The 25,267-nt window shown below is 35.3% G+C and overlaps 1 protein-coding gene across 2 annotated transcripts in view; it reads left to right on the plus strand.

Annotated features, from left to right (window-relative positions):
- ATF6 (activating transcription factor 6) overlaps positions 1 to 25,267 on the plus strand; it is a 229,296-nt gene that overhangs the window by 162,866 nt on the left and 41,163 nt on the right. For both annotated transcript variants that reach the window (XM_007480656.3, XM_007480657.3), the window contains one exon: positions 9,143 to 9,227. In XM_007480656.3, coding sequence (XP_007480718.1) covers positions 9,143 to 9,227 — 85 coding nt within the window. The remainder of the gene's footprint in view (positions 1 to 9,142; positions 9,228 to 25,267) is intronic.

Below are 25,267 nucleotides of genomic sequence, written 5' to 3' on the forward strand. Positions count from 1 at the left end.
CTGAAATGGTCCCCCAGATTAAGAAAAATTAAATGGTTCTCAGCATTGGATGAAGGGAATAAATGTGAGTAGAGAGTAAAATGGGAAAGGAACTAAGTAGGAATTAAGTGAGTGGGAAGGTACAAACATAATCATAGTACAGGGCAAATTTGGGTGTGATAATGTCTTCTCTCTGAGACTTCTGTGTCTTTATAATTTCGAATACTTTCATTTGACATTTTTGTTTGACAAATTAATGTCTCTTGGCCTTCCTTTTGCTCTCATAGTATCTAAGCATAATGACAGACTACTTAGTACTCACTTAAGACATTGCGTAGTCTTCCTAGCACTCCTTTATGGAAATTCCTTAGCATGATTCTCAAAACCTAGAATGATTCTAGGAGAAATTCCATTTGTCATAGAAAGTCTACTTCTGGATGAGGTTTTGATTTATACTTTCAAGTTCAAAGCAAAGGAGACAGTAGTCTAATAGTACTCTGTTCTGTTCAGACTGTATCTGGAATATATTTAATGCTGAGTGTCTTAGTTTAGAAGTGGAATCGATAAGTTGGAATATCTGTAGAGGAGGTTGGGCCATAAGGGACCTGAAGCTATTCTATATGAGGATGAATTGATAAAACCAGGATATTAATCTAGAGAAAAAAATAAGATTTGGGGAGGGGGACAAGATGTGATTATTTTCTTCAAGTTCTTGAAAGGCTGTATATGAAAAAAGTTTTTTACTTGGTTCCAAAAATAACTGCTAGAAATTACAGAGGGACACATTTTGGTTAGCAATTTGAGATGCATTGTTGATGAAGCTGTTATGCAAAATAATAAAATAGCGAAAATGTTCATACCTGTTTATCCAGAGATTACTCATATAGCCAGTCATATTCCCAAGTAGACCATTGATAAAAGAAAGACTAGTGATATATCAAAATATTTATAGCAACACTTTTTTTCTTTTTAAAGAAAAGATTGGCCCTCTCTGTCTCACTCTGTCTGTAATTCAGAGGCTATTTATGGGTCCAGTATATGAATGTAATGAAATATTGCTTTACTATAAGAAATGACAACTATAATGGATACAAAGAAGCATAGATTTATTTGATCTTGTGCAGTGAATGAAGTAAGTAAAGAAAACAACACAAACCATATAAGAACAAAAAGCCACTTCAAAACAATCAAGTGAATGTTACAAAATTACAAAGACATATTGGAAGATACTTTCATCCCACTCCTTTGCAATGGTATAGGTCCATGGATATGGAATATTGCCTGTATTTTAAGACTTTTTCAATATATTAAAAGGTTTTAAAAATATTTTTTCTCTTTTTCAAACATTCTTCAACATAAAGGATGGCAGTGGGAAAGGGCAGAGGGATAACTACAATGAGAAATTTAGATGATGCAAAGAGCAGAATATATCAATGAAAAGATATTTTTAAAACCTATTAGAGCTATCCAGATATGAAATGGATAGGCTTAGAGGTGGTGAATTTCCTATCAGTGGAAGTCTTCGAGCAACCACTGGATAATCATTTGTCAGAAATGCTATAGAAAGGATAACGTTTCAATACAGGTTGAGCTAGATGACTTTTAAGGTTCTTTCTAACTTGTAGATTCTGTGATCCTATTTCCACCTCCATTTCAGCCCTAGAAATCAAATTGTTCTAGGTCAGTTTGCCTGTAGGGTACTACTTTCAGAGGTTTAGAAGGTATTACTAAAAACATTTTTTAAAATCATACTGCTATTGTAATTTGCATTCACTGCCCCCAAATAAATTGTCCTAAAAATCTACCCTAAGAAACTGAGCTAGAAACTAGCTAAGGACTAACTGACAAAACTCTGTTCCCAGTGTGGACAAGTTTATAATTTGGCTATTTAGCTAATCCAGGATTTTAAATACCAAGAGGCATTTTACCCACTAATGCAATGAATCAAGTTATTCCAGCTGGTGATTCAAGTTTATGGGGCACCGAATGCTTTTTTAAAAATTATACGTATATTTTTGTTTATGGTTTTAGTTGTCAAGAGCAATGTTTCCCAAACTGTACTCTAGGGACACATTATAATCTTCCCTAGTTTCTGGGTATCCCAAGTCTAGAAATGCTTTAGGGCAAAGAAGCTCTAGTCACATAGGGGTGAATATAAATAAATAAACACCCTCCAAAGATGGAGAAATTTGGGAATACAAAATGAGGGGGAATCCCTCAGATTCAGTCAAATACCACTGGAAGAACCGCTTTATGCCCAGTCCATCAAGATTGTCAGCTGGAATGATAACTTCTACATCCCATGCTTCCCTGTTCCACCTAACCTATATGCTAGATCATATATATACACAAGGGGATTTCTATGTTCTAATTGCAACATTTATATTAATCATACTTCGTTTTTGCTAAACTATACCACTTGTGTGGATTTGCACCTTCTCTACAGAGACTTTCCTCAGGAATTAAAAAATGCATGGAGCACCAGTCTCAGGAAATGTGCCAGGCCTTATCCCATTTTTACTTAAACTACACCTCAAGGAGTGTTTACTTCTTCCAAAGTACGTCAAAATGAAAAATATTCTGTTTTTAAAGTCAGTTTTTAAAATACATATTTAATTTTTCTCTTCTGGTATTTTTGCATTTTTCTTTTCCTGGTGAACTAGATGAGTTTCCGATGGCCTTTGACTTTGACTGTGTTATGTGCTATGCAGCTTAATCCTCAGGAAATCTACTTCCTACCAGTAGTCAGGAGTATAGTGAATTTTCTGAAGTAAAACATCTTGTAAACATTATGTGTGACAGACTCTCACATGGTTAAACTCTTGATGCATTTTGTGTTTGATCTTAACCTTAAGATATTTCTTGTGATTGGCACTCAAAGAAATGATAGTTTGTAACATTTTTCAGGGTCTTAATTGATTTAACTTAGATTCACACACTTCTGAGTCCTTAAATAATTTCTTTTTTTGTAGTAAATAAAGTTCTGGATTTTGAGTAACGCGTGTGTGTGTGACAAATTAATAAGAAATAAAATATCTTTTCAAGCTAGGGAAGGTCTTTCTATATTTATTTTTTTTTCCACGATATCCTTGAATTGTCTTGCCAAAAGGAAAAAACCTCAAGTTAGGTAGGTGGTCCATGAATCTTTTCTGATACACAATTGTGAAGGCAAGTTTTCTGAGTCTCATTTCCTTTATCTGTAGAGTGTTATCCTCTGGCAGAGATACAGGGCTCAAAGAAGTCACATTAAAATTAAAAAAAAAATCACTGTATAACCATTAAAACACTACATAAGTATCAGCTATTTTTCTCTTTTGTATAAATCATACACACAGTCACAACCCATTAAAATATGCAGTATTGATTCTAAGATGAAAGGTAAGGGTTTTAAAAAAATGCAGACTTACATAGTCATTTCTCTTGGTAGGTAAACTGCGAGAGAAGCTCCTGGTCATTTGAACCAATTTAAAGAAAAATCAAAGAGATTGATGAGGACACCAAACCTTTAAAGTAGAAATTGAACTTGGGCATCATGTTTTCAAGTTGTTATTTTTCTAGTGATCCTGCCAGAGCTCTCAGGTTTGAGCTGAATGCTGAAATTGTCATTCTGTCAAAGTGTAAACCTTGGCTCAGTGTATAGCCATCTGTTGTACACTAATAATTTTGATTTATTCTTCCCTTGGTTGACACATACTAATGGAGCAGATGCAAGCCTGTAAGTTTTCTTTTATTGGTTTGTAGTTTTATCACATACATTAGTGACACAAATAGTACATTCATATTAATAATATTTATTTTAACTATTTCCAAATCAAGGATGAGTAATGCATTTTGCTTATGTTTTTAATATGATGGGGAGCTCTAGACCAGAAAATTTAATAGTTTTTTAATAGTCACAATTTACTTAATTTTACTGCCTCCAAAAACTTTATTTTCAGGATATGTCAGATTTTTTTTTATGATTTCAAATTTCTAATTGCCAAATTGCTTCAGCAAATGGACAGAATTGGACTCAATTCAACAACTTTTCTAACTACTGGAACATCAGCTGAGAATTTACTGGATGTGAATGAATAATTTTTATAAGTAAGGGAGTTGCCTAGTATTAATGCTTTAACCCTTTTCCCTCATCAGTTTAAAAAGGGAAATGCCCATTATTTTAGTCTTTGATCTGAAAGACAGTATGAGATAACATATTAAAAAACAAAAATTTTCTAGGATAGAAACATAGATTAAAGAAATTATGATAGAGTTAGGCTCTTTCTCAGAGGAGATTCTAGAACTATTCTTTGAAACAAGGAGTGATAACATTTTTCTAGTGTAGTGGAAAGAAGGCAGGATTTAAATGCAGGCTCTGTTACTACCTGTATGACTGAGAAACTGAGTTTCTCATTTGTAAAATAAAAGGGTGGGACTAGCTGTGATGAATGATAGTCACTGTCACAGGCTTTATGCTATCTCTGACTGAGGATGCCCTTCACAGTCTGACTTTCTCCCCCCATCTTTCCAGGTCAATCTCCTGTTTCATTCCACATGGTCAGAGTTCCCCAAGTCAAAGTAGACTAAGTCACTTGAAAATGGCTTTTAGATCCTTTCCCATTTGTCTTTCCTTCTTTCCTCACACTCATATGCCTTTTCTTCTTTGTTTCTTAAATCCTCACCCATCTTATAAATATACCCACTCAAATGCCACCTTATCCATGAAGCCTTTCCTGTTGTACTCTAGTTGCTAAAGACCTCAGGTTTCATGTAGTACTTTTGTTTTCTAATGCACTCATCATTGAAATTATCTGTGTATGTATTATAAAGTTCAGAGCATTTCTTCCTTCTTTAATAAAATTAAACCCTTACCTTCCATCTTAGAATCAATATTGGGCACCAGTTCCAAGGCAGAAGAGCAGTAAGGGCTAGGCAATAGAGGTTAAATGATTTGGCCAGGGTCACCCAGCTAGAAAATATCTGTTGCCAGATTTGAATCTAAGACATCCCATCTCTGGATCTGCCTCTCTCTCCACTGAACCACCTAGCAACCCCAGGGTATTTCTTATATGAATTTATAGTGTTTTTTACACAGTAAAGATTTACCAAATGTTGTGGAATTGAATAAAGCTCTGAGATATGTCAAGTTTCATCTTTTTCCTGCCGAATGTTCTAGAAAGGGAGGCTGAGAACTCTAATAAAAATGGCATGTTACTGGGTATGATAGTATAAATGGAGATTTTGAACCTTAGACTTAATTCCTCAGAAGTCTTTGGTATTTCCCAGAATTCCCTATAATCTCTCCTGTATCTCCACGTTGAAGAGATCATGTTATTGGTATTTAACTGGTATTAATGCCTCCCACTTGCACTCTTCCTTTGCAAGTATGGTGGTAAGGTGGGGATGGCTGAAATGGCTAACCAGCCATGCGTTTTTATTTTGTATCCTTTTTATTCCTTGATTTCTAATGATCATTTAATAAACCTTTATAAAATGTAACATTTTTATTATTAGAGATATAATTTAATTTTTACACAGAAAAAAAATTGAAAATTATTATGACTATATTATCTTCTTATACATATCAGCTTAAAATTTCAGTTTGTTTTAAATTTTTTTCCTGAGCTGTTTTTTGATGTTGGACTTTAAGAGCTTGTGAGTTTGAATTGTAATTCTTTTTGCCCTTGTGTGACCTTGAGTAAGCTGTTTATCTTATCTGATCTTTTGATTGTATTAGATGAGTTCTAATGTCATTTCTAATTCTATTCTGATTCTACAAGTTTATAATTTTTGCAGTTTCTAATAAATTTACATGGTAGTCTTCAATCTCTATTTTCTAGATTAAAAGATGAAATTCAAAGGAATAAAGTCTAAGGTTCAAAATCTCCATTTATACATGCTTATAGTCTCTTCTGTTGGGAAGACTGGTAGTTCTTTGAGCTCTGGAATTCTGAGCATCAGTGGGTAATGCCAGTCTATGGCTTTCTACATATGGCATCAGTGTAGCGAGCCCCTAATGTAGAGGCCACCAGGTTGCCTAGGGAGGACCAAATAACCAGAGAGGTGAAAACAGTAAATCAAAGCTCCCATGCTGATCAGAGGTGGGATCAGGCCTGTCAGGAGACCCTATACTTCCAGCTTGGATGAGATGGAGACACTCCATCTTTAGAAAACAATTACCTATCTTGTCATGCTCAAATATTGCATAACCTTTTGTCTCAAGCTCAGTGCCCAGAATGAAACATTTTGTTGCTCTTAATGTTTATGTTAATGTTGTAAATAAAGAGTAGTTAAGTAACTTGATTTGAGTACTAATCCATTATGTCTCTAAGGACATCTCAGGGTATTCAAACTTTACCTGAAGATTTTATTTGGTGATTCATGATGTCTGTGTGAAGCTGGACCAGAATACTATCTTGTTTAGCTCTAATGGAAGAGTTCTTTGGTACACTTTTGCTTCTCATCATTAAAAGGTCATGTCTTAATTATTCGAGGATCATTTAAAAATAATACTTAACAATGAACTTTTTGAGAAGGAATCAGTTTTGCATCAAGTTTTAACATTTTTTATTCCTCTTTTGAATTAGAATTCTTTTCCTAGTACATTAATAATGTATTTATTAAAAAGGAAAAAACAGAAAATATAATATCAAGGAGATTGTATGAGCCATAGAAATTAAATGAAATCTAGCTTAGTATCATAAATATTCTGGAAGACAGTATTGTAACCTTTTTAAAATATAACTACCCTGTATTGATCTCCCCTTCTTTGAATTCTTTCCAGCACTTATAGTCTGCATTTTTTAATCATCTGTTCCATGTGGTTTAAGTATGTGCCATTTTGCATCCTCTAATGCCAGAGCACCTATCTGGAACTTAGTAAAAACTTACTGATTAATTGTTAATCCAGATCTAGCTGGGTTTCTGAGGATGACCCTGTCCATACAGAGTATGATTCCGCTTTAAAAATTGAGATCAAGGCATTTGAAAAGACTTAACCAAAAACCTCAGAATTCATATACTTCCACTGGATATTAGTTTTGCTCTTTGTAGAAAGAGGACTCAAATGGAAGCAGCCACATTATGCTTGAATATACTGAACTTTTTTTCCCTTTTTCTAAGAAAAGCACAAGTCAGGAAGTTAAGGAAACAAAAAAGCAAATGTGACTTACATGAGATGACTACTCTTATGATCCTGTTCTGCACAAGCTTTCCACCATACAACTCTTCTAGGGGAGTTTCTTCTGTGCCTGATAAGCATATATTCAATAGTTACGGTGTGCCAGACACTGCTAAATTCTGGGGAGCAAATAAGACAGTTTTTGCCTTTGTGGAGTTGACATTCAAATTGGGGAAAAACTATGAAGGGGAATAGATGGTACTTGTATGGGGACATAGTTTGGAAATGGCCCAGGAAGTGAGATTGAGGCCTTTTTATGGGATAAGGTGAGAATTCACCTATTAGAGCCCAGGGTCCCAAGCAGAGTGCAAAATTTGCAAATATGCATTAGAATCCTTCCTTCTTTGAAAATGTAATGGTTAGAATAAGTGGTTGCCAAAATTGTAATTAACTCTTGAGTCACAAGACTGTTAATAGCCAAGTTTATTAGTAAGAAAAAGAAAATAAAAGAGAAATATAGAAAGTAGATGAAGAATTTCCTAGCCTAAAAATCCAGAGCCTAACAACTCGGTGTCTGTCTCTGAATCTTAGCCTCAGAAAACAACATCCCCCTCTCCTCCCAGCTTCCTACTGGGTCTTATCTTATAAATCCTTACTACACCCACTAGCTCTCTGATATCACTCCCCAGAAGCCTCCCACTCCACAATTAGCCTGGCACCACTCAGGTTGGTAGTGTCTGTGGGATCAATTTCATGGTTGTTGATTGATGCAAATTCAAAACAAATGGAAGGGAAATTCAAATCTCTGATTGATCAAATCAACATACAAATTCCCTTCCCACATAAAACTTTAGCAATTAATATATTTATGTAGGCTCACTTTATTAATTACATATGTATATTCAAGAAGTGATTGTATTTTTATTTTTAAAGTCCTGTTTTCTAGCACTTTTTCTTATAATAACTACTTTGAAATTTAACAAAGAGAGAAAAATGTGATATTTATAAGCCTGTGTTTTAAAATGAACTTTTTTACTGGGATCTAGATCTCAGCAGGAAATGCAGTATTAAGTCTGACTCTATCCTTAACCTATGACCTGAAATATTTAATTGTGTTTATTTTACCAATGCCCTTAAGTTTGGGGTTTGTTGAGCTTTGTCTCTGTCACTGACTCAAAGATGTAAGAAACTAGGGAAAGGTATTATATATTGCAATTGTATTCCTATTCAATTTTAAGAGTATAAAATTATAGTTAAACTATAGGAGCCAAATACTTATAATTTATTATCAAGAATAGGAAGTTGTATTTATTCTTTAAAATGTGGTGCTTACAAGATATCCCAGAAATGTGTGATCTTTATGTCTAACAATTTGTTTTTTGCCAAGAACCTCTCTGTTGCTATTCTCAGAATCTGATAGAGTGACTTCACCAAGTTTTCTTTTTTTCTCATGAAAACACTCCTGAGAAATTTATGGAAATGATAGACTTATAATTTTGCCTTGAACTACTTAGAGTATAAGCAGTAATGATACTTCATGTGCCTCTTTGACAATACTCTTTTCACATCATGCCCTCTTACGAGTTCTCCACACCTCACATTTGCATCAATTGCTTCACCATTATATGATTTAAATCTTCCCTTTCTGTGTCCCTCAAAACATAATGGGAGCAGTGGCAGCTAAGTGGGCCTAGAGATGGAAGTCCTGGATTCAAATGTGTCTTCAGACACTTCCCAGCTGTGTGATCCTAAGCAAGTCACTTAACCCCCATTGCCTAGCCCTTACACCTCTTTTGCCTTAGAACCAATACATAGTATTCATTCTAAGAGGGAAAGTAAAGGTTTTTTTAAAAATGCAAACTGTATGTAATAATTGCATTTTTCTCCTTTGTATTTGGAAATGTTCTTTTTTGATGTTCATTAAATTCAGAAGTAAAAAAATACAATTTAGAAGTTTGTTAAATGAATCTAAAATGAAATTTTAGTATATTAGGAATATTAAGTCGTAATTCTACCTTTAAACTACTAACTAGTATAACACATTTCTCTCTGGCCTTTTTTTAGGATCACCTGCTATTACCAGCCACTACTCATAACAAGACCACAAGACCAAAGATGTCAATAGTTTTGCCAGCAATAAACATAAATGGTAAGTTGAAATATATTCATCAACTATATCAGTTTTCTTTTTCAAATCAAGGCTCCTTAGGGTAATTTAAAAAAATTCAAATGGTCATTAGTGTAGGTTTGTCTTTTTGCAAATTTATATATTGTAAAACATTATTCATCCCCCTCTTCATATTAGAATAGGATTTTGAAAGTTCTACCATTCAGTTGTATAATTGTTGTTTTTAGTTCTGTGTAAAATGAGGAATAGTAATTGTAGGAAAAAATTCTCATTTCTTTGATTTATAATCTTGGATCCTTTTTATTAACCATATAGTAGAAATCATCTTAAAGTTATAAGCTGGTTGTTTTCCAAAAGTTCATTTGTAATATAATTCTTTAGAATTTACAACATACTTTTCCCCATACTGTAGATATGTAGATACCTGAACTAGAATACTTATGGTCCTGTTGTGTTATAGATATCATAATTAATATGAGTAATTTAGCCCTTAGTCTTATAATGCATCACAATACTATTAGTTCTATAGTTAATAATGAATTATACTAATAGTTCTATGGTACTATTTGTTTATATCATAGTTTTAAAAGCCATTAAGAGTCTGGCTTATGAACCTAAGTACCTTTTTATTTAAAAATGTGGTCTCTGCTATTGGGTGAAAAGAAACCCAGTTAAATGAAGAACACATCTATCTTTTCAGTATGACGTAAGTCATTGTTTCATTTAGATATTTATAAGTTTTATTCTTCCATGACTAAGTCCTCTAGTGAGTTCCCACCAGCTTGGATTTGCAATTCCTTTCTAGAGAAGTTTCATGCCTTCTTAGACACTTTTAATTAAAAAAAAAAATTAAGCAAAGGTTTTCAGACTGATTAGATTAAGACTTCCTATCTTGTGATCTTATATGTAGCCATACTGAAGTCATGTTTCTAAATCCTGGCTTCTATATAAAAACTTATTAAAACAAATTTGTTTGGTACTGATAAAGAATTTTCAAAACAACATAATTTCTTGAGATTTTTTTAATCTTTCTTTTAAAAAAATTAATTACCAATATTTTCCCATGGTTTCATGATTCATGTTCTTTCCTTCCCCTTTTCCTTCTCCCCTCCTGGAGCTGACAAGCAGTTCCACTGGGTTTTACATGTACATGTAATAGGTTCAAAACCTATTTCCATGTTATTCATATTTGCAGTAGAGTGATCATTTAACATCAAAACCCTAATCACATCCCTATCACACTATATGATCAATCATATGTTTTTCTTTCGCATTTCTGCTCCCACAATTCTTTCTCTAGATATGGATAGCGTTCTTTCTCAGAAGTTACTCTGGATTGTCCTGGGTCATTGCATTGCTGTTAGTAGAAAGTCCATTACATTTGATTGTGGCACAGTGTATCAGTCTCTGTGTATAATGTTCTCCTGGTTCTGCTCCTTTTGTTCTATATTAATTCCTGGAGTTCGTTCCAGTTCACATAGAATTCCTCCAGTTCATCATTCCTTTGAGCACAATAGTATTCCATCACCAACATATACCACAATTTGTTTAGCCATTCCCCAATCGAAGGGCATTCCCTTGCCACCACAAAGACCGTGGCTATAAATATTTTTGTACAGGTATTTTCCCCTATTATCTTTTTGTACAAACCCAGCAATGGTATGACTGGATCAAAGGGTAAGTAGTCTTTTAAAGCCCTTTGTGCATAGTTCCAAATTGCCTTCCAGAATGGTTGGATCAATTCACAACTCCACCAGCAATGCATTAGTGTCCCAATTTTGCCACATTCCCTCTAACATTTATTATTTTCCTTTACTATCATATTGGCCAATCTGCTAGGTGTGAGGAGGTACTTCAGAGTTGTTTTGATTTGCATTTCTCTAATTATGAGAGATTTAGAAACTTTTTCATGTGCTTATTGATAGTTTTGATTTCTTTATCTGAAAACTGTCTGTTCATGTTCCTTGACCATTTATCAGCTGGGGAATGGTTTGATTTTTTTGTACAAGTTAACTTAGCTATTTGAGAAATTAGACCTTTATCAGAGGTTTTTGTTATAAAGATTTTTTCCCAATTTGTTACTTCCTTTCCAATTTTGGTTGCATTGGTTTTGTTTGTACAAAACTTTTTTAATTTAAAGTAATCAAAATTATTCATTTTACATTTTGTAATATTCTCTTTCTCTTGATCTTAAATTCTTTCCTTTCCCATAGATCTGACAGGTATACTATTCTATGTTCACTTAATTTACTTATAATTTCCCTCTTTATATTTAAGTAATTTAAAAACAAGGTACAATTACTATGTAAAATTTTAGTATGAGAAAGGATCTCTTTATTGATCATTAACTTGTACTAAATTATTGTAGATAGATAATGCTTGTAGTCACAAGTTATTTTTCAATAAAACCATCTACTTAGACTTAAATATTAACCAGAGAAAGGTCAGGAAGAACTTTTAAATAAAAATGGGCAAAATTGGTTACCTGTTATTGCAGGCATTTCCAGGTCACCAAGATTTTCATTTTATCTTTGCACCATTGTTGCAGATCGTATATTTGTTTGTGTTTGGAGCTTTTCCCCCCCAATATATTATCTTGTTTGCCCCTAGTTGAAATGGATATGAAGTTGTTGAATATCCTTTCTAGATTATCTTTATTAATATCTGCACAGAAAGCAGGCATCTTTTAGTAGTTTAAAAAAATAGATCCTTATTAAGATCCCAGCCAAATTAAGCCTTGGGTAGGAAATATTGAGCATTTTTTGTTAAATTTTAAGGTCAGAGAGGTTCATGGGTTGTCATGGACAGTAAAGAAACCATCTGTTCATCTCTCTTGTGGTTCTTTATATGAGTCAACTTAGAGACATTGAGAAAAAAAGAAAATATGACAATTCTCATAATTCATTTTGACATACAGAGGTGTTTAAGAAAACACTGATGAAAAGTAATCTGTTTGGATTAATAGAAAGAGTGCTAGTTTTTCCTTCATACGAACTGGGCTGGAATCGTGTCTGCCACGTAGCCATTATCTTTTTTTTGTCCTGGCTGACCTTACTGGTTGCTTTATCACATGGGACCTCAGTTTCCTTGTGTTTATAATAAAAGAGTTGGACCAGATATGCTCCTTCTGAAATCCTGTCATTTCTTAATCTTTCTGTGACATTTAAAACCCTTCAAATCTGGCCTTTCAGACATTCTTAACAGTACAAACTGGTACCCTTGCTATTTCTCAGCCATCTCATGCCATCTCACATCTCTATTCCCCAGGCCTGTAATACATACACTCTCTTTACAATAATCTTAGAGTTCCTCATTTCCTTCAAAGCTCAGCTCAAGTTCTGCTTTCTACTAAAACTTTGTAATTTTCCTTCAGTGCCTTATTGTCAAAAAAACAAACAAACTTGTCTTTATATAGAAAGAAATATTGACATAGATATATAGATAAATGGATATATATCTCCTCCTTGATATGCTGTAAGGTCCCTGTGGGGAGCACTATTTCATCTTTGTCTTCGTAAATCCCAATTCATAGCTTTGTCTGACACGTAGTAGGTGCATAATAAATACTTGTCAATTGACTGATTCCTTTAGGAAGAACATTTGTCTGATATCTGGACCTATGTTAGGTGTGATGTAAGTGCAAGAATGGCAATAGAAGTTTCACTTAACATTCTAGATAATTTATATGCATGTGAATGTATGTATGCATGCAAGCATGCATGAATGTGCATATGTATACAAACCTGACAGAAATGGGATCTATCTTACATTTGACCAGCTCAGCTTCAGAGTGATAAGCTTTTCTGCTTCAGGAAAAAGTGTTTATTCTTGTCACCAATAATATCCATGGAGTTTTCCTGAAGGTAGAGACTGCTTCATTTTTGTATCCTAAACACCAGCAATGTAGGTGCTTAATAAATGCTTATTGAGATAGATTTTTCACAAAGTATGCCTGATAATTCTTTTTCATATAATTATTAATAAAGCAAAATGAGGAAGGTTCAGGCAAAGAGATTCCAATATATTTCTTTGTCTTCTTAAAGGCATCATGTCTTCACAACAGAAATAATAACTCAAGCCTTCCTAGATCAGTACTTTTTCCTTACAATAGTGCTATAAGAGCTGGTATGATAATAGTTACTTTACTAATGGGCAAACAGGTTCAGAGTTGTTCAGTGATTCGCCTATGTTCCCAAGCCTGCTTGTTTGAGCTCTTCTCCAGTCCATTTCTCACTTCAAGTTCATTGTTATACATAGACCTTTGAGGGAAATTACCTGTGAGGAAATCAGACATAACCAAGCTCCTGAATTCTATTCCAGTAATCTTCCTATTTCCTAGAAAGACAGAAACTTTAAGGTTATATAACATCATTAGAGATGCTTTTTAAGAGAGCAAGGAAAGAGATTAAGAAAATTAATTTTAATTTACTCTTCTAATACTCTTGTCTAAGAACCAAGTGAAATTCAAAAATAAGAATGATTTGAAATACTAAGATCAGTAGGTCCTGTTTATTCATGTGATTCTTTAGCAAGGCTAATTCTCCCCCAAACTCTCCCCTTAGGAATCTGCTGTCTTCTTTGGCTTCAGTGCTAACCTCTACTTGAGTGATTTCCAATTCTATTTTCTTTAGTCCTAACCTCTCAACCCAAATGTTTAGTTGGTTCCTGCACATCTCTTTGTGGATGGCTTAGAGACACCACAAATTTTCTATGTCCTAAACCACATGTATTGCCAATTTTTCCAGAGCCAGAAGTCCTTCAACTTGACTGTTTATTTCCCTGGCTTCTGCATTAAGTATACCGAACACCTTGGCATTATCTTTGTCTTTTGACTTTCCCTTTCCCTCACTTTCCATTTCTGATCAGCTGTTCTTCAGATATTGTTTAGATAAGATCTTTTCTGTTTAACTAACTGCTTCCTAACAATTTCCATCCCCACATAGACCCCTTCTTTACCACCTACCTATTACTGTTGTCTCCTAACTAGTCCCCCCCCCTTCTGGTTCTGTCCTACTCCAGAACATCCTTCATATCACCATCAGATAAATCCTCCTTACTGATAGAAATCATGCCATTTCTCTTCTCAGAATCTGTTACTACTTCCCTATGATTGCTCAGGGAATCATATATAGACATCAAAGCCCTACATGATCTATCACCACCCACCCTTTTCACTTTTATCTCATATGTTCCCCATTCATATACTTTCTATTTCAGCTAACTCAAACTACTTACCATCCTTTGTAAATATCCTGATTTTTTTCCCTTACATCTATCCTTTGGCTTATGCTATTGCTCAAAAATAATATATTAATCTAACACTTAAATGTTTATGGACTTCTATATTCCCATAACTTCTTGTCTGCTTCCTGCTTCATAGAAACACCTTGATAGGAATATTTCTTTTTTTCTCTACCTTTACTACAACATTCTTTATAATATAAATATTTTTAAAACCATCTATTCAAAAACCACTAGTTAATTAAAATTATTTTTGAAGACCCCTTAGAATTACCATTTAAATTCTTAGCTCATTAAATTTTTCAAAGGTTATTAGCTAGGTTGAGTCTATCCATCATCATCTATGTGACAATTAACAAATGCAAAATGGGGGGGGGAAAGCTGTTTATGGGCTTTTATAATATTTTGTTCAGTAGTCATGGGGTGTAAAGATTAAAATTTAGGGGAAACTGAAGCAGGTAGAAATTAGTTTCCCTCTGCAAGGAGTATTATATTTTTTAGAGGTTTATTGAAGATTAAGGATTAAAGAAAATACAGAATAGGAAAAAACACGTGCCTAGGCCAGAGGCCTAGACAAGATAACCTCACATCATGGAAGAGATGCCTCTGCTCCAAAATGGAAGTCCAAAAGAGACCACAAAAGCCTTTGCAATCAGGTTAAATACCTTTTCCGATTTGGCCCACCTCAGAATTCCCGTGAAATTACAAAGCATTTTGGGGAAGTGGAGTAAGGGCTTGTGGGGATTGAAGTCCAGAGTTCGAGTCTATTTTTTACATTCCTCCGTTTGAGCGTTTGAAAAAAATTAATTTTTTTCCAAAGGATCATGAAAATATAATCAATTTAAAGATTACAATAATTTGAGGATAAGAGAAAAAAAAAAGAATAAAACCAATAATTGCTGAAACGCATTGACAAAAAGCCAGTTAGGGGGCAGTCCCCTTTGGCATGAAAGTATACATACAAATAAATGTTCAATCAACCACACCCAAAGTTCAATTTTGTGCAGCTGGCTGGTCTGGAGGCTTCTTCATGGTATCTTCTCCAACAGTTCAGTTCTGGATTCAGAGAGGTATCATCTTCTTTACCTAAAATTCTTCTCAAAAAGAATTTAAACTTTGCAATTTAAGTGATATTTTTTATAGGGGAAAGGTAACAGAATATAACAGTAGTTAAAACACAGTAGATTAAACTGATTCAGTGTAACAGGATAGTATTGAATACATTAATATATGAACTTAAAACCAACCACATTAAATTGTATTCAAAACAATCAGCAAAATACAATGAAATACAGAAACTTCTATAAAACATTGGACTCTTAAAGGGCTTAAAATTTCACCTCTAGACTCTAAAATTCCTTTCTTTATTCATTCAGATTCCATTTGTCAGAACTGTGGAATTTCCCATAGCAAGGGAGAACATGGATTTGGGGAATCTCAAACTGAATGAATGTTAGAGACTGGGCAGGCCCAAACGGCAAAGGGTTATAGAGAGATGAATTTCTCCCCTGAATCTCAGGCAAGATAAGTGAAAGGATCAGTGATACAAAACAAAAATCATCCTAAAACTAGAAGCTGTTTGAAATAGGCAAGGTACTGCTCTTTCATAGAATGTGCCATGCTTGTAATTATAACTTCCTCTTTGGAAGATTAAACTTCTTCCCCTTCCCCCCCCCCCCCCCCCCCCCCAGGTAAAATGCTAGGGAAACAGTTTGTTTCGTCAGCCAGGTAGAAAGGGAGTTAGGAGGCTAATCGTTGCCTAAGGAAAATAGACCCTGGTTTTTTACCAGGTACAGGAGAGCGGCTCCAAGTTTGTGAGTTTCGAAGATACAGTGGCAGCTACCAGCAGGGACAAATTTGGGGTCAGGGCCAGAGCAGGAGCAGGACTAGGAGCAAGTAGCATAGGCAGCAGCAACCAAAGGCAGCAGTGAGGAACTTGGGCTCAAGCAGATGGGCGAGAGAAGCGGCTTATTTCTTCTCAGCCAAGAGTCCTGGGCTAAGTTCCTCAAACTAGTAGTAGCCAGTAGGGAGGGCAACCAGCAAAAAATAGGGAAAGAAAAAAAACCCTCAAAATCTAACACTGTGCCTACAATAGATTTCAATAAATGCTTCTTTTTTATTTTTCTCCCTTCAACTTCTTGTCATTATTAAAAGTACTTAATTTAAATTATTTCTCCCAAGTCTTGATCATTCAGTACTCCCCAGATTTGACATAGCCCCTCTAAAACTTATGCTTCAAACACAACTTCTTGCTTTTTTGGCTCCTCTGAAAAAAAGAAATCCCACTATTCAGGTTTGGCAATAAAACTTTCCTAATCTATGCCCAATAAAGGCTAATAAATACATTTATGGACTTGGCCTAGCTCTTCATGTTGAAGAGTGTTATGGTTTAGGGTTATATAGAAGTAATTTTAAAGACTTCAATTTTGACTCTTGGTATAGAACGTAGTCAGTTTTTTTAACCTTCTGGTCATTGCTGTGGGATTTAAATTAGTTTGCATTTGTTTTCTCTGTGATAGATAGAAATCCCTCCTTGCCTCAAGAAAGACAGCCACTAAAGGCCCCCTGGGATATGTACCTAATTGACTTTCCTTGACCTGTCAACTTCCAGTGAGATCATTCTAATTCCCTCTCCCATGTGCCATGGAGCTGTTTCCAAATCTAAGCTGTTTCAACAGATGTTCAGCCACTAAAATCTAGATATCTGAATCTACTTAAGTATGTATTACTGTCCAAAGCTTTTTAATTTCCCAAATGAAGTTTCTTTTCCACATAGTAGGTTCCTTAGAAAAAATGTAATATAGATCTATGTTTATCTTGGAAAATCAAGGATTCAGTAAACTGTCAGAGCATCTTAGATATATTATGGTGTCTTTTAAGTGTATGGGAGGTAGAGATAGGACAGGCACTGCTAAGTGATATATTCCCATAGATTCTTAATGGCTCCACATTGCCCTGTGTTTCTCACCTTCAAACCCCAGTCCCACACATACATTTCTTCTCCTTTTGGCCTCTATCCTTTTTCACCTGGTTTTTCTCATTTAATTGTCTGAAGCAAAGGACACAAATTTCCAACTTCTTGTTTATCCCACCGCCTTTATAAAATGCTCACAACCCTTCGTTAAACTTTTTTCCTGCTGGAATATAGAAACACATACAGGGGCTTAGAATAACAAATAAGGAAAGTTACAGAACTGTAAGAACTCTTGACTCCTTATTGAAATAGATAGTTCTGGGCTTTAGGGAGAATGCAGATTTTCTGATTTAGAGATTAAGCAGTCAGCCTTCTGGCTAAAGCAGATCCAAATTAGCAAGATTTCCTGGATTCTCACTTCTTTTAGAACTTGATTTATATCTGAGTGTAGGATATTTCTTTAAAGAGCTATCAAGTTGGGGGCCGCTGAGTAACTCAGTGGATTGAGAGCCAGGCCTAGAGACAGGAGGTTCTGGGTTCAGCTTTGTGAAACTTGTTACTTGTGTGACCCTGGGCAAGTCACAAGTAACTCTCATTGCTTAGTCCTTACCACTCTTTGGCCTTGGAATCAATACATAGTATTGATTCTAAGACAGAAGGTAAGGGTTAAAAAAAATTATTATTCTCAGTGATTCCTCCTAATAGCTTCATGTTCTGCTAGCATCCTACAGCTATCTTTCTCCTGTGAAAGCAGGTTTACCAGCTGATTCTGTTATGGTTGGTCCTCAGCTTGGGGAAAATTGGCCTGGTCCTTGCTCCCTAATAAGAGGAGGCCTCTATGGCAGCTCATCCCCATAATTTCCAAAGGGACATTCTTTTACCTACTTCAAACCCTATGTCCTGTCAAGCCTCCTACTTCCCATTTTAGAGCCTCAAGCTTTCAGTGCTTTTGCAGAGGTGCATGATATACCGAAATCACTGAATACCCATCACGTTCTGAGTTCCATTCACTTAGCTAAGATATTGTAGTATGGTAAAAAGAATGTTAGAATTGGGTTCGAAGGACTCGGTTTCAAATCCCAGATCTGGCATTTTTCTGTCTCCTTTAGGAAGGCAAGTAAGTTTCTGGGTAAAATGATTTTTTCTTTTTACCTTTATCTCATTATTCCACTAACTTGGTCAAATAATTCCCAGAATCAGTGCAATATATTTTTTTTTTTATGCAAGGTACTGAGGGAGCTATAGAGATGAAGTAGTTAGATCCTAGCAAGAGGCGTAAGACATGGCTCAAATAACTACAACAACAACAAAAAAACAGAATGTATAGCATACAGAGGTACAAAGTGAGAGGAGAATTCAAGGTGGGAGAAATCAAATGGGGAGGCTTAGAGAGATACGTATAATACACTAAGTGTGAAGATGAGTTCAAATCCTACCTCAGATATGTATTAGCTGTGAGACTGTGGACAGGTCACTAACTAAGTTGGAATAGTAGTTTACAGACTATTGCAAGTTGTTTGCAGACTAGACTGTTGGGGGCTTTAAACGGGGAACCACTGTTGATGTTGAAGTGGGGAGATGAAAGGAGTTAGTAGTAAGTGGGTTATGGGAGGAAAGAAAGACCAGCAAGAAGGCTATTACTCTAATTCAAATGAAGAACAGTGAAGACTTAACTGGGGTTGTGATGGGGTGAATGGAGAAGTGGAGATAGGTCCAAGGATTGCAGAGGTAGAAATGATAAAGAGGACTTGGTAACTTAATGGGTGTGGTGGGGTGAAAGAAAATGGAGGGGTATTAAAAAAAAAACTCAAGAAGTTCCTACCTTGAGTGACTGAAAAGTGGAGGTGCCATTAACATAAAGAAGAAAGACCAGAAGAAGAAAAGGTTTTAAAGAAAAAATGGTGATCTCAGTTGGAATATATATCTTTCTTATTACTAATACTATAGAGTTTTAATCTGCCTGAATTTTAATACCTTCTTATTTGTTATTTCTCCTCTGCTCTGCATGGTATAACTTTGGCCAAGGGGCTCCCCCTCTCTGGGTCTTACTTCCCTCTCTTGTAAAAGAAGGGAGTTGGGTTAGGTGATCTCTAAAGTCTCTTCTCATTCTAAGATTCTATGCTTCTGAGTCTCTAAAGCAGACCTCATTATCTACAGATTCTCACCAATGCAAAGTATGAAAAGAGAAAAGAATGACTGGTTGAGTTTAAGCTTCATTATCTTTCCAATAATGGCTTTTTAATATTTCTGGTAACTTTTTCCCTTGAGATAAGCTATTCTTAAAATAACATTTTATATAAATAAATATATCTATGTAATATATAAATATATATAAAATAAATATTCTTAAAATATAAAATGCCTATGAAGCATAATTTATAATAATAGCATATTAATAATAATAATATAAATATAATAACAAATACTTGGCATTTCTGTGTTTATTCATCTTTTATGAACAAGTTTTTTTTTAAACTTTCTAATAAAAATCTACAGTAAATCCAGAGAGGAACAATTCTATAGCTATTTAGTTGGGTCTGAAATGGGTGGAACAGTCACTTACAGTGAAGATTCCAAATTTTAAAAGTATCTTTTTAGAGATTAAATCTAACCAAAGTATGTGGCAGAAAGTACATTGGTCTGGGCATCAAAAAGCTTAGATTCTGTAGCCCCAATTCTGCTGCTAATTCTCTAATGGTGGGCTGGTTGGTAAATACCCCTGGGCCTCAAGTTCCTCATTTATAAAATAACTAGATGATCTCTTAGGTCTCTTCCAACACTAATATTCTGTGATCATCTGATACCACATTTTTAAATTGCAAGTTTTCCTAGTTAGAAAAATGACTGTTGATTTGTTATAACTCTTTACATGTTTTCATAGTTGAGAAAGGCAAGATCAGAAATCTCTTAATGTGATCAGAGACTATAGCTTTTTGGCATAGTTGTCTATGATACCCCACACCTGGCTATCAGGTATACCAAGGGAGATGAAATACAACTTAAAAAGGGATGAACAGAGGAATTTGTTGGCCTTTTGACCTGAACTTCCTATGCATTTGTTCTAAAAATCTTACCTGCGGGGCTTTCAGAGAAAGGGTCTTCCTATTCCATGAATGGAAATTATTATTGATATTACCTGTTTAAAATAATGTTGTGACTATGAAATTATAGTAAGAGGATTTTAGAAATGTCTTTCTTAGTGGAAAGGGGACATATGAGTAGAGTTCATCAAAAATCATGGAATCACAGCCATAGAGTTAGAAGAGTTATTTAGCCAAACTTTGTTATTTTTCATAGGAGAAGACTGAGGGGACAGAATAGTGCCAGGCCTAGGTTTTGAAACTGGGCTCTCCAAATCAAACTCTAACATTCTACCATACCATTCTATCTTAGCTAATGGCGGAACTCTGAACCTGATGGGAATTCATTAAGCTCAGTGTTTTATGGACCCTCTTTGTATCAAAGAAGTCCAAATTTCTTCTTTTTTATGGAGTATTTATAGTACCTAATTGTAAACTTTGAGTTAAGTATGCATTTCTGAGTTTCTAAACTTTTTCTCTTTTCTCTGTGGCTTCCTCAAAACTCCTTCCAAATTCCCATTTAATTTCTTATGTTGGCCTGTAATATGTCAAAACCACAATGGGGAAAGTCAAGATGTATAAAAGATAACTGTACAGAGCACTGGGAAATTGAGAAATTCAGAGTGGAATAACCAAATATACCACTCAGCATGTCCAACTACAGTCAGTTTTCAATTGGGCTTGAAATTGATAGTGCTTTCGGTTGTTTTGTAAGTACAAGTTAGGATGAAGAATACAGCAAATTAGAAAATAAATATAAAAATAGTTGCTACTGCATGTATGTTTTGGCCTGCTGGTAAATGTTTAATATTTGACATGCTACTTAATAGAATGTCCTTCATAAAATTGGCATCTGAATCATTTAAAAATGAAGCATATTTGTATTCTTAGTAAAACAAATTGACTTCCAGGCTGCGTGCCCTGAATTTGCTGTGATAACTCGGACCATTTGATTGTTGAGGACGATTTTGGTTATATATAAACTCTATGGAGAAGCAAATGGGGAGAATGCCAGCCCATGATTTCTTGGCATCTGAAGCAAAACCCCCTCTAATTAGGTAGATCTGACCCAGCCAAATTCAAGAGACAATGATTTCAGAGTTTGTTTGTTTGCTCCATGTTATTTGAACATACACAAAAGCCCTCAACTGTTCCTGGTATTGCTGTCTATGTTTTGTTGTTGGTTTTTTTCCCTTCTCAGAGCCTCAGCCACCAAGCTATGCCTAACAAAACTGACAGCCCATTTCTATATTCAGGATAAAACGAAACATGCTGTTTAACTAAGTAAAAACAAAGTCACTCATTCTTCTCCCTAATTAATTTGCTGTCTATAATTCCAGAGATGGGACCATGTGTTTTCCCAGGAACCTATGTGTATGCCCACACTGAAACTTCTAGTTGGTTCCAGTAAAGGGGCCAGGCTTTTCCATAATAGGAAAAGTTGCTCCCTCTCTTCTTAACTTATTATTCCATTCAGAATCCCCCTAACAAATGATTTTACTTCAGTGTTTCTCCTATTATTCAAGGGAGCCATTCTCAGCACGTTGACCTACGGGTCATTTGAGATTAGCCAAAGAAATTTGGTAACTAATCCCCAAAGCAATGTTTTTATAACTTCTGTTATCTATAGGAACTTGAAATAATCAATGAAGTTACTAAACAGAACACTTCAGTCAGAAAAAATTTATTTGCCCCCAGACCAAATCATTGTCCACCAGAGCTTTACACAAATAAACAATGCAATAGAATTGACTTTTCACTTTCTGAGATTCAAGTGATTTATCAAAAAGTATATGTGTGAAGATCTGAGTGTGTCTGAACTGTATTTAGAATCATATACTAATTTAGAGATCACTTAATCCTACTCATTGCTCTTCCCCTCACCATTTTCAGATGAAGAAACTGAGGTTTGTTCATGGAGGTTAAATACGTTATCTCTTGTCACATTGAGGGAAAGTGACACATCCAGGAATCAAACCCAGAACTCCTAGTCTAACCCTTTCATTTCTCTTCCAGCTAGGGCCTCATTGCTTGCCATTTCCCAGCCCTAAAGAATGAGTGCTCTTCTCTTGCCCTTATTGATAAATTGTTCTAAAATTACCATGGCATCATTCCAAAGCCCTCCATCATCTTGCTTAGTATACTGTTCTAGCTTTAATTCCTACTCTTCCCTCACAGATACTCCCTCCTCCAACCAAAAGAATATTCATTTATTACTGAACATGTTGTTAATCATTCTCCTGGCCTTTGTTCTTGCCATTCCTGTAGCCTTGAATTTTCTTCCTCTTCTGTATCTGCCTGCACTCACTCTATTCTTCAAGGACTATATCATAACCCACTTCTACAATGAAGCCTTCCCTGATCTCCCCGAGAGTGATCTTTTCCTCTGATATATGACTTGACTCATATCTCTTTTATATTGTTATTCAAATCTGGCCTCAGACCCATGCTTGCTGTGTGACCTCGGGCAAGTCACTTTATCCCTGTTTGCTTCAATTTCCTCATTTGTAAAATGAGCTGAAGAAGGAAACTCCATCATTTTTGCCAAGAAAATGCCAAATGGGACACAACAAAATGAATGAACAACAACTTTATTAGTTCTAGTTAGGAAACTCCTTAAGGGCAAGAATAAAGTATCATTTACTCAGGGTCCAACATATGTAGTAGGCATTTAGCTAGCATTTTCTTTTAAACCCTTACCTTCCATCTTGGAGTCAATACTGTGTATTGGCTCCAAGGCAGAAGAATGATAAGGGCTAGGCAATGGGGGTCAAGTGACTTGCCCAGGGACGCACAGCTGGGAAGTGTCTGAGGCCAAATTTGAACCTAAGACCTCCCATCTCTAGGCTTGGCTCTCAATCCACTGAGCTACCCAGCTGCCCCCTCAGCTAGCATTTATTGAATTGAGTTGAACTGTGACATGAGATGAGTTACTGAACTTTTTGGAGTTCCAGTTTCCTCATCATTAAGGATGGAGAAAGGAATGTTAACACTAGATCCAGAGTTCTTAGGGTTCATGAATCTCAAGTTAAGAACCCCTGTTCTAGATGATCCTTTCTAGCTCAAAAACCACAATTTGTTGACAGTTAATATTGATTGAACATTAGCTGTATGCCATAGCAAATAAATCATAAGCCTGTTTTCTGATTATTCTAAGCTTCCATGAACTGGAAAAATTAATTCTTTACCTCCTACTTAAAAAAAAAAAACCTAACAATTGTATTTTCCCACATAGGAAAGTTTGGACAGCCATGTTGTAGTAGAGGAAATACTCACTGCATTTGTCATTATTATTTTTGGCATCTCTCTGCCTGAGAGCCCTTTTTAAGTCTCTAGTTTCAGGATTCCATTTCTTACTTATATGTACAATTGCAAACAAAAGGGCATGTTATTTAACATTTGGAGTTTAGATTGCACTTATGGTAATGAATTGCAAAGTATTACATTTCCTTCAAAAATATTACTCATTCAAGATTGAAAAACAATTCTCAGTATATTTTTTTAAAAATGAATTTCATATTGAAAATATAATTCTATGACATTTAGTCATTTATTTCTTAATTTGATTCATTAAAGGAAAATGACAGCAAATTATACCTTTGAAAGTAAGACTACTTTGTTGAATGGACTACACTAGAGGGGCACTGAGAAATTAACTAGTAACTTTTGCCTTTCTACAGGACGATACAAACTATTCCAAACACAAACTATTCCAGACAGATGAAAATCTATTGGAACTTCATGTTAACATGAAGCCATTCGGAACAGAATATAGTATGACCAGGTTCCATCTCAGATCCCATCCAGTGGGATTTATTGAAGAAACATTATAAAACTCTATCACCTATATACCTTCCTGTGACTTGAGTTCCAAAATAGTGTGGTAATAAGATTCCAAATGGTATTTTTCTGTTTTAATATGAAATTATCTTATGGCCTACCTCTGAAACCTTGCATTAAGGAGAACCGTACAGCAGTCTCTCTGAGGGTCCAAGGTTTCTCCGTCTAAGTGTGACGATCTGGTCAACTAATGGAGATGAGAGGCACTGTGTGCTCAGGCCCACGTGCTTAGGCATCCCACAGTGTTCTTCCATAGCACAGAGATAGGCTGGTGATTACATACTTCTTTGGCACACAATCAGTTTTCTACATATGTGTTTCCATAGTACTTAAGAACAGATGTGTAGCCTAAGGGGATAATCAATGAAATGTTGCTGTAGATGAATTACATAAACAGGGTGATCTAGAGGTTTGTTCTCCCTGACCTAGGAGAATCATTGTTATTTTTGGTCACTTTTCACAATCAATCACAATTATTTAGGAGATGGATAACAAAACATTTTTGTATCTAGGTGCAAAGTTAAAAGGTGACCTAAAACAGACCAGATTTGGGGTTTTCCTCAGTTTAAAAATTCTGCTTTTCTTGTGTTACTTTGAAGTGCTTAGCAATGCTACCTGGTTTCTGTTCATCAACAAATTCATTGGAATGTGATTACTGTAAGGAAAGATTTATTATGGTGCTCAAGCATTTGGCCAGTGTTTATTGGAGTATATCTGTGCTTGAGAAAGGAGGGCTTATGGGCAATACTCTTTGGGCTTTAATTCTGTAATTGCAATCTTTTGGGGGTAGTAATCTAGGGGGATTAAAGTGGGATATATAGGTATTGATCCTATAAGTATTTGCTCTCATATTATTTCTCCTATATTGGGGAGAGAATAATAATCATGACAAGCCCATTAGTTGAAGAGAGAGAAGTCACAGAAGGGGGTTAGTGGAGGGCTTTGTTCTCAGGGGGCTGCCTTGCAGTTCCTAGCTTCCAACTGTG

The sequence above is a fragment of the Monodelphis domestica genome, chromosome 2 (assembly GCF_027887165.1).
Source record: "Monodelphis domestica isolate mMonDom1 chromosome 2, mMonDom1.pri, whole genome shotgun sequence".
NCBI classification, from domain to species: Eukaryota; Metazoa; Chordata; class Mammalia; order Didelphimorphia; family Didelphidae; genus Monodelphis; species Monodelphis domestica.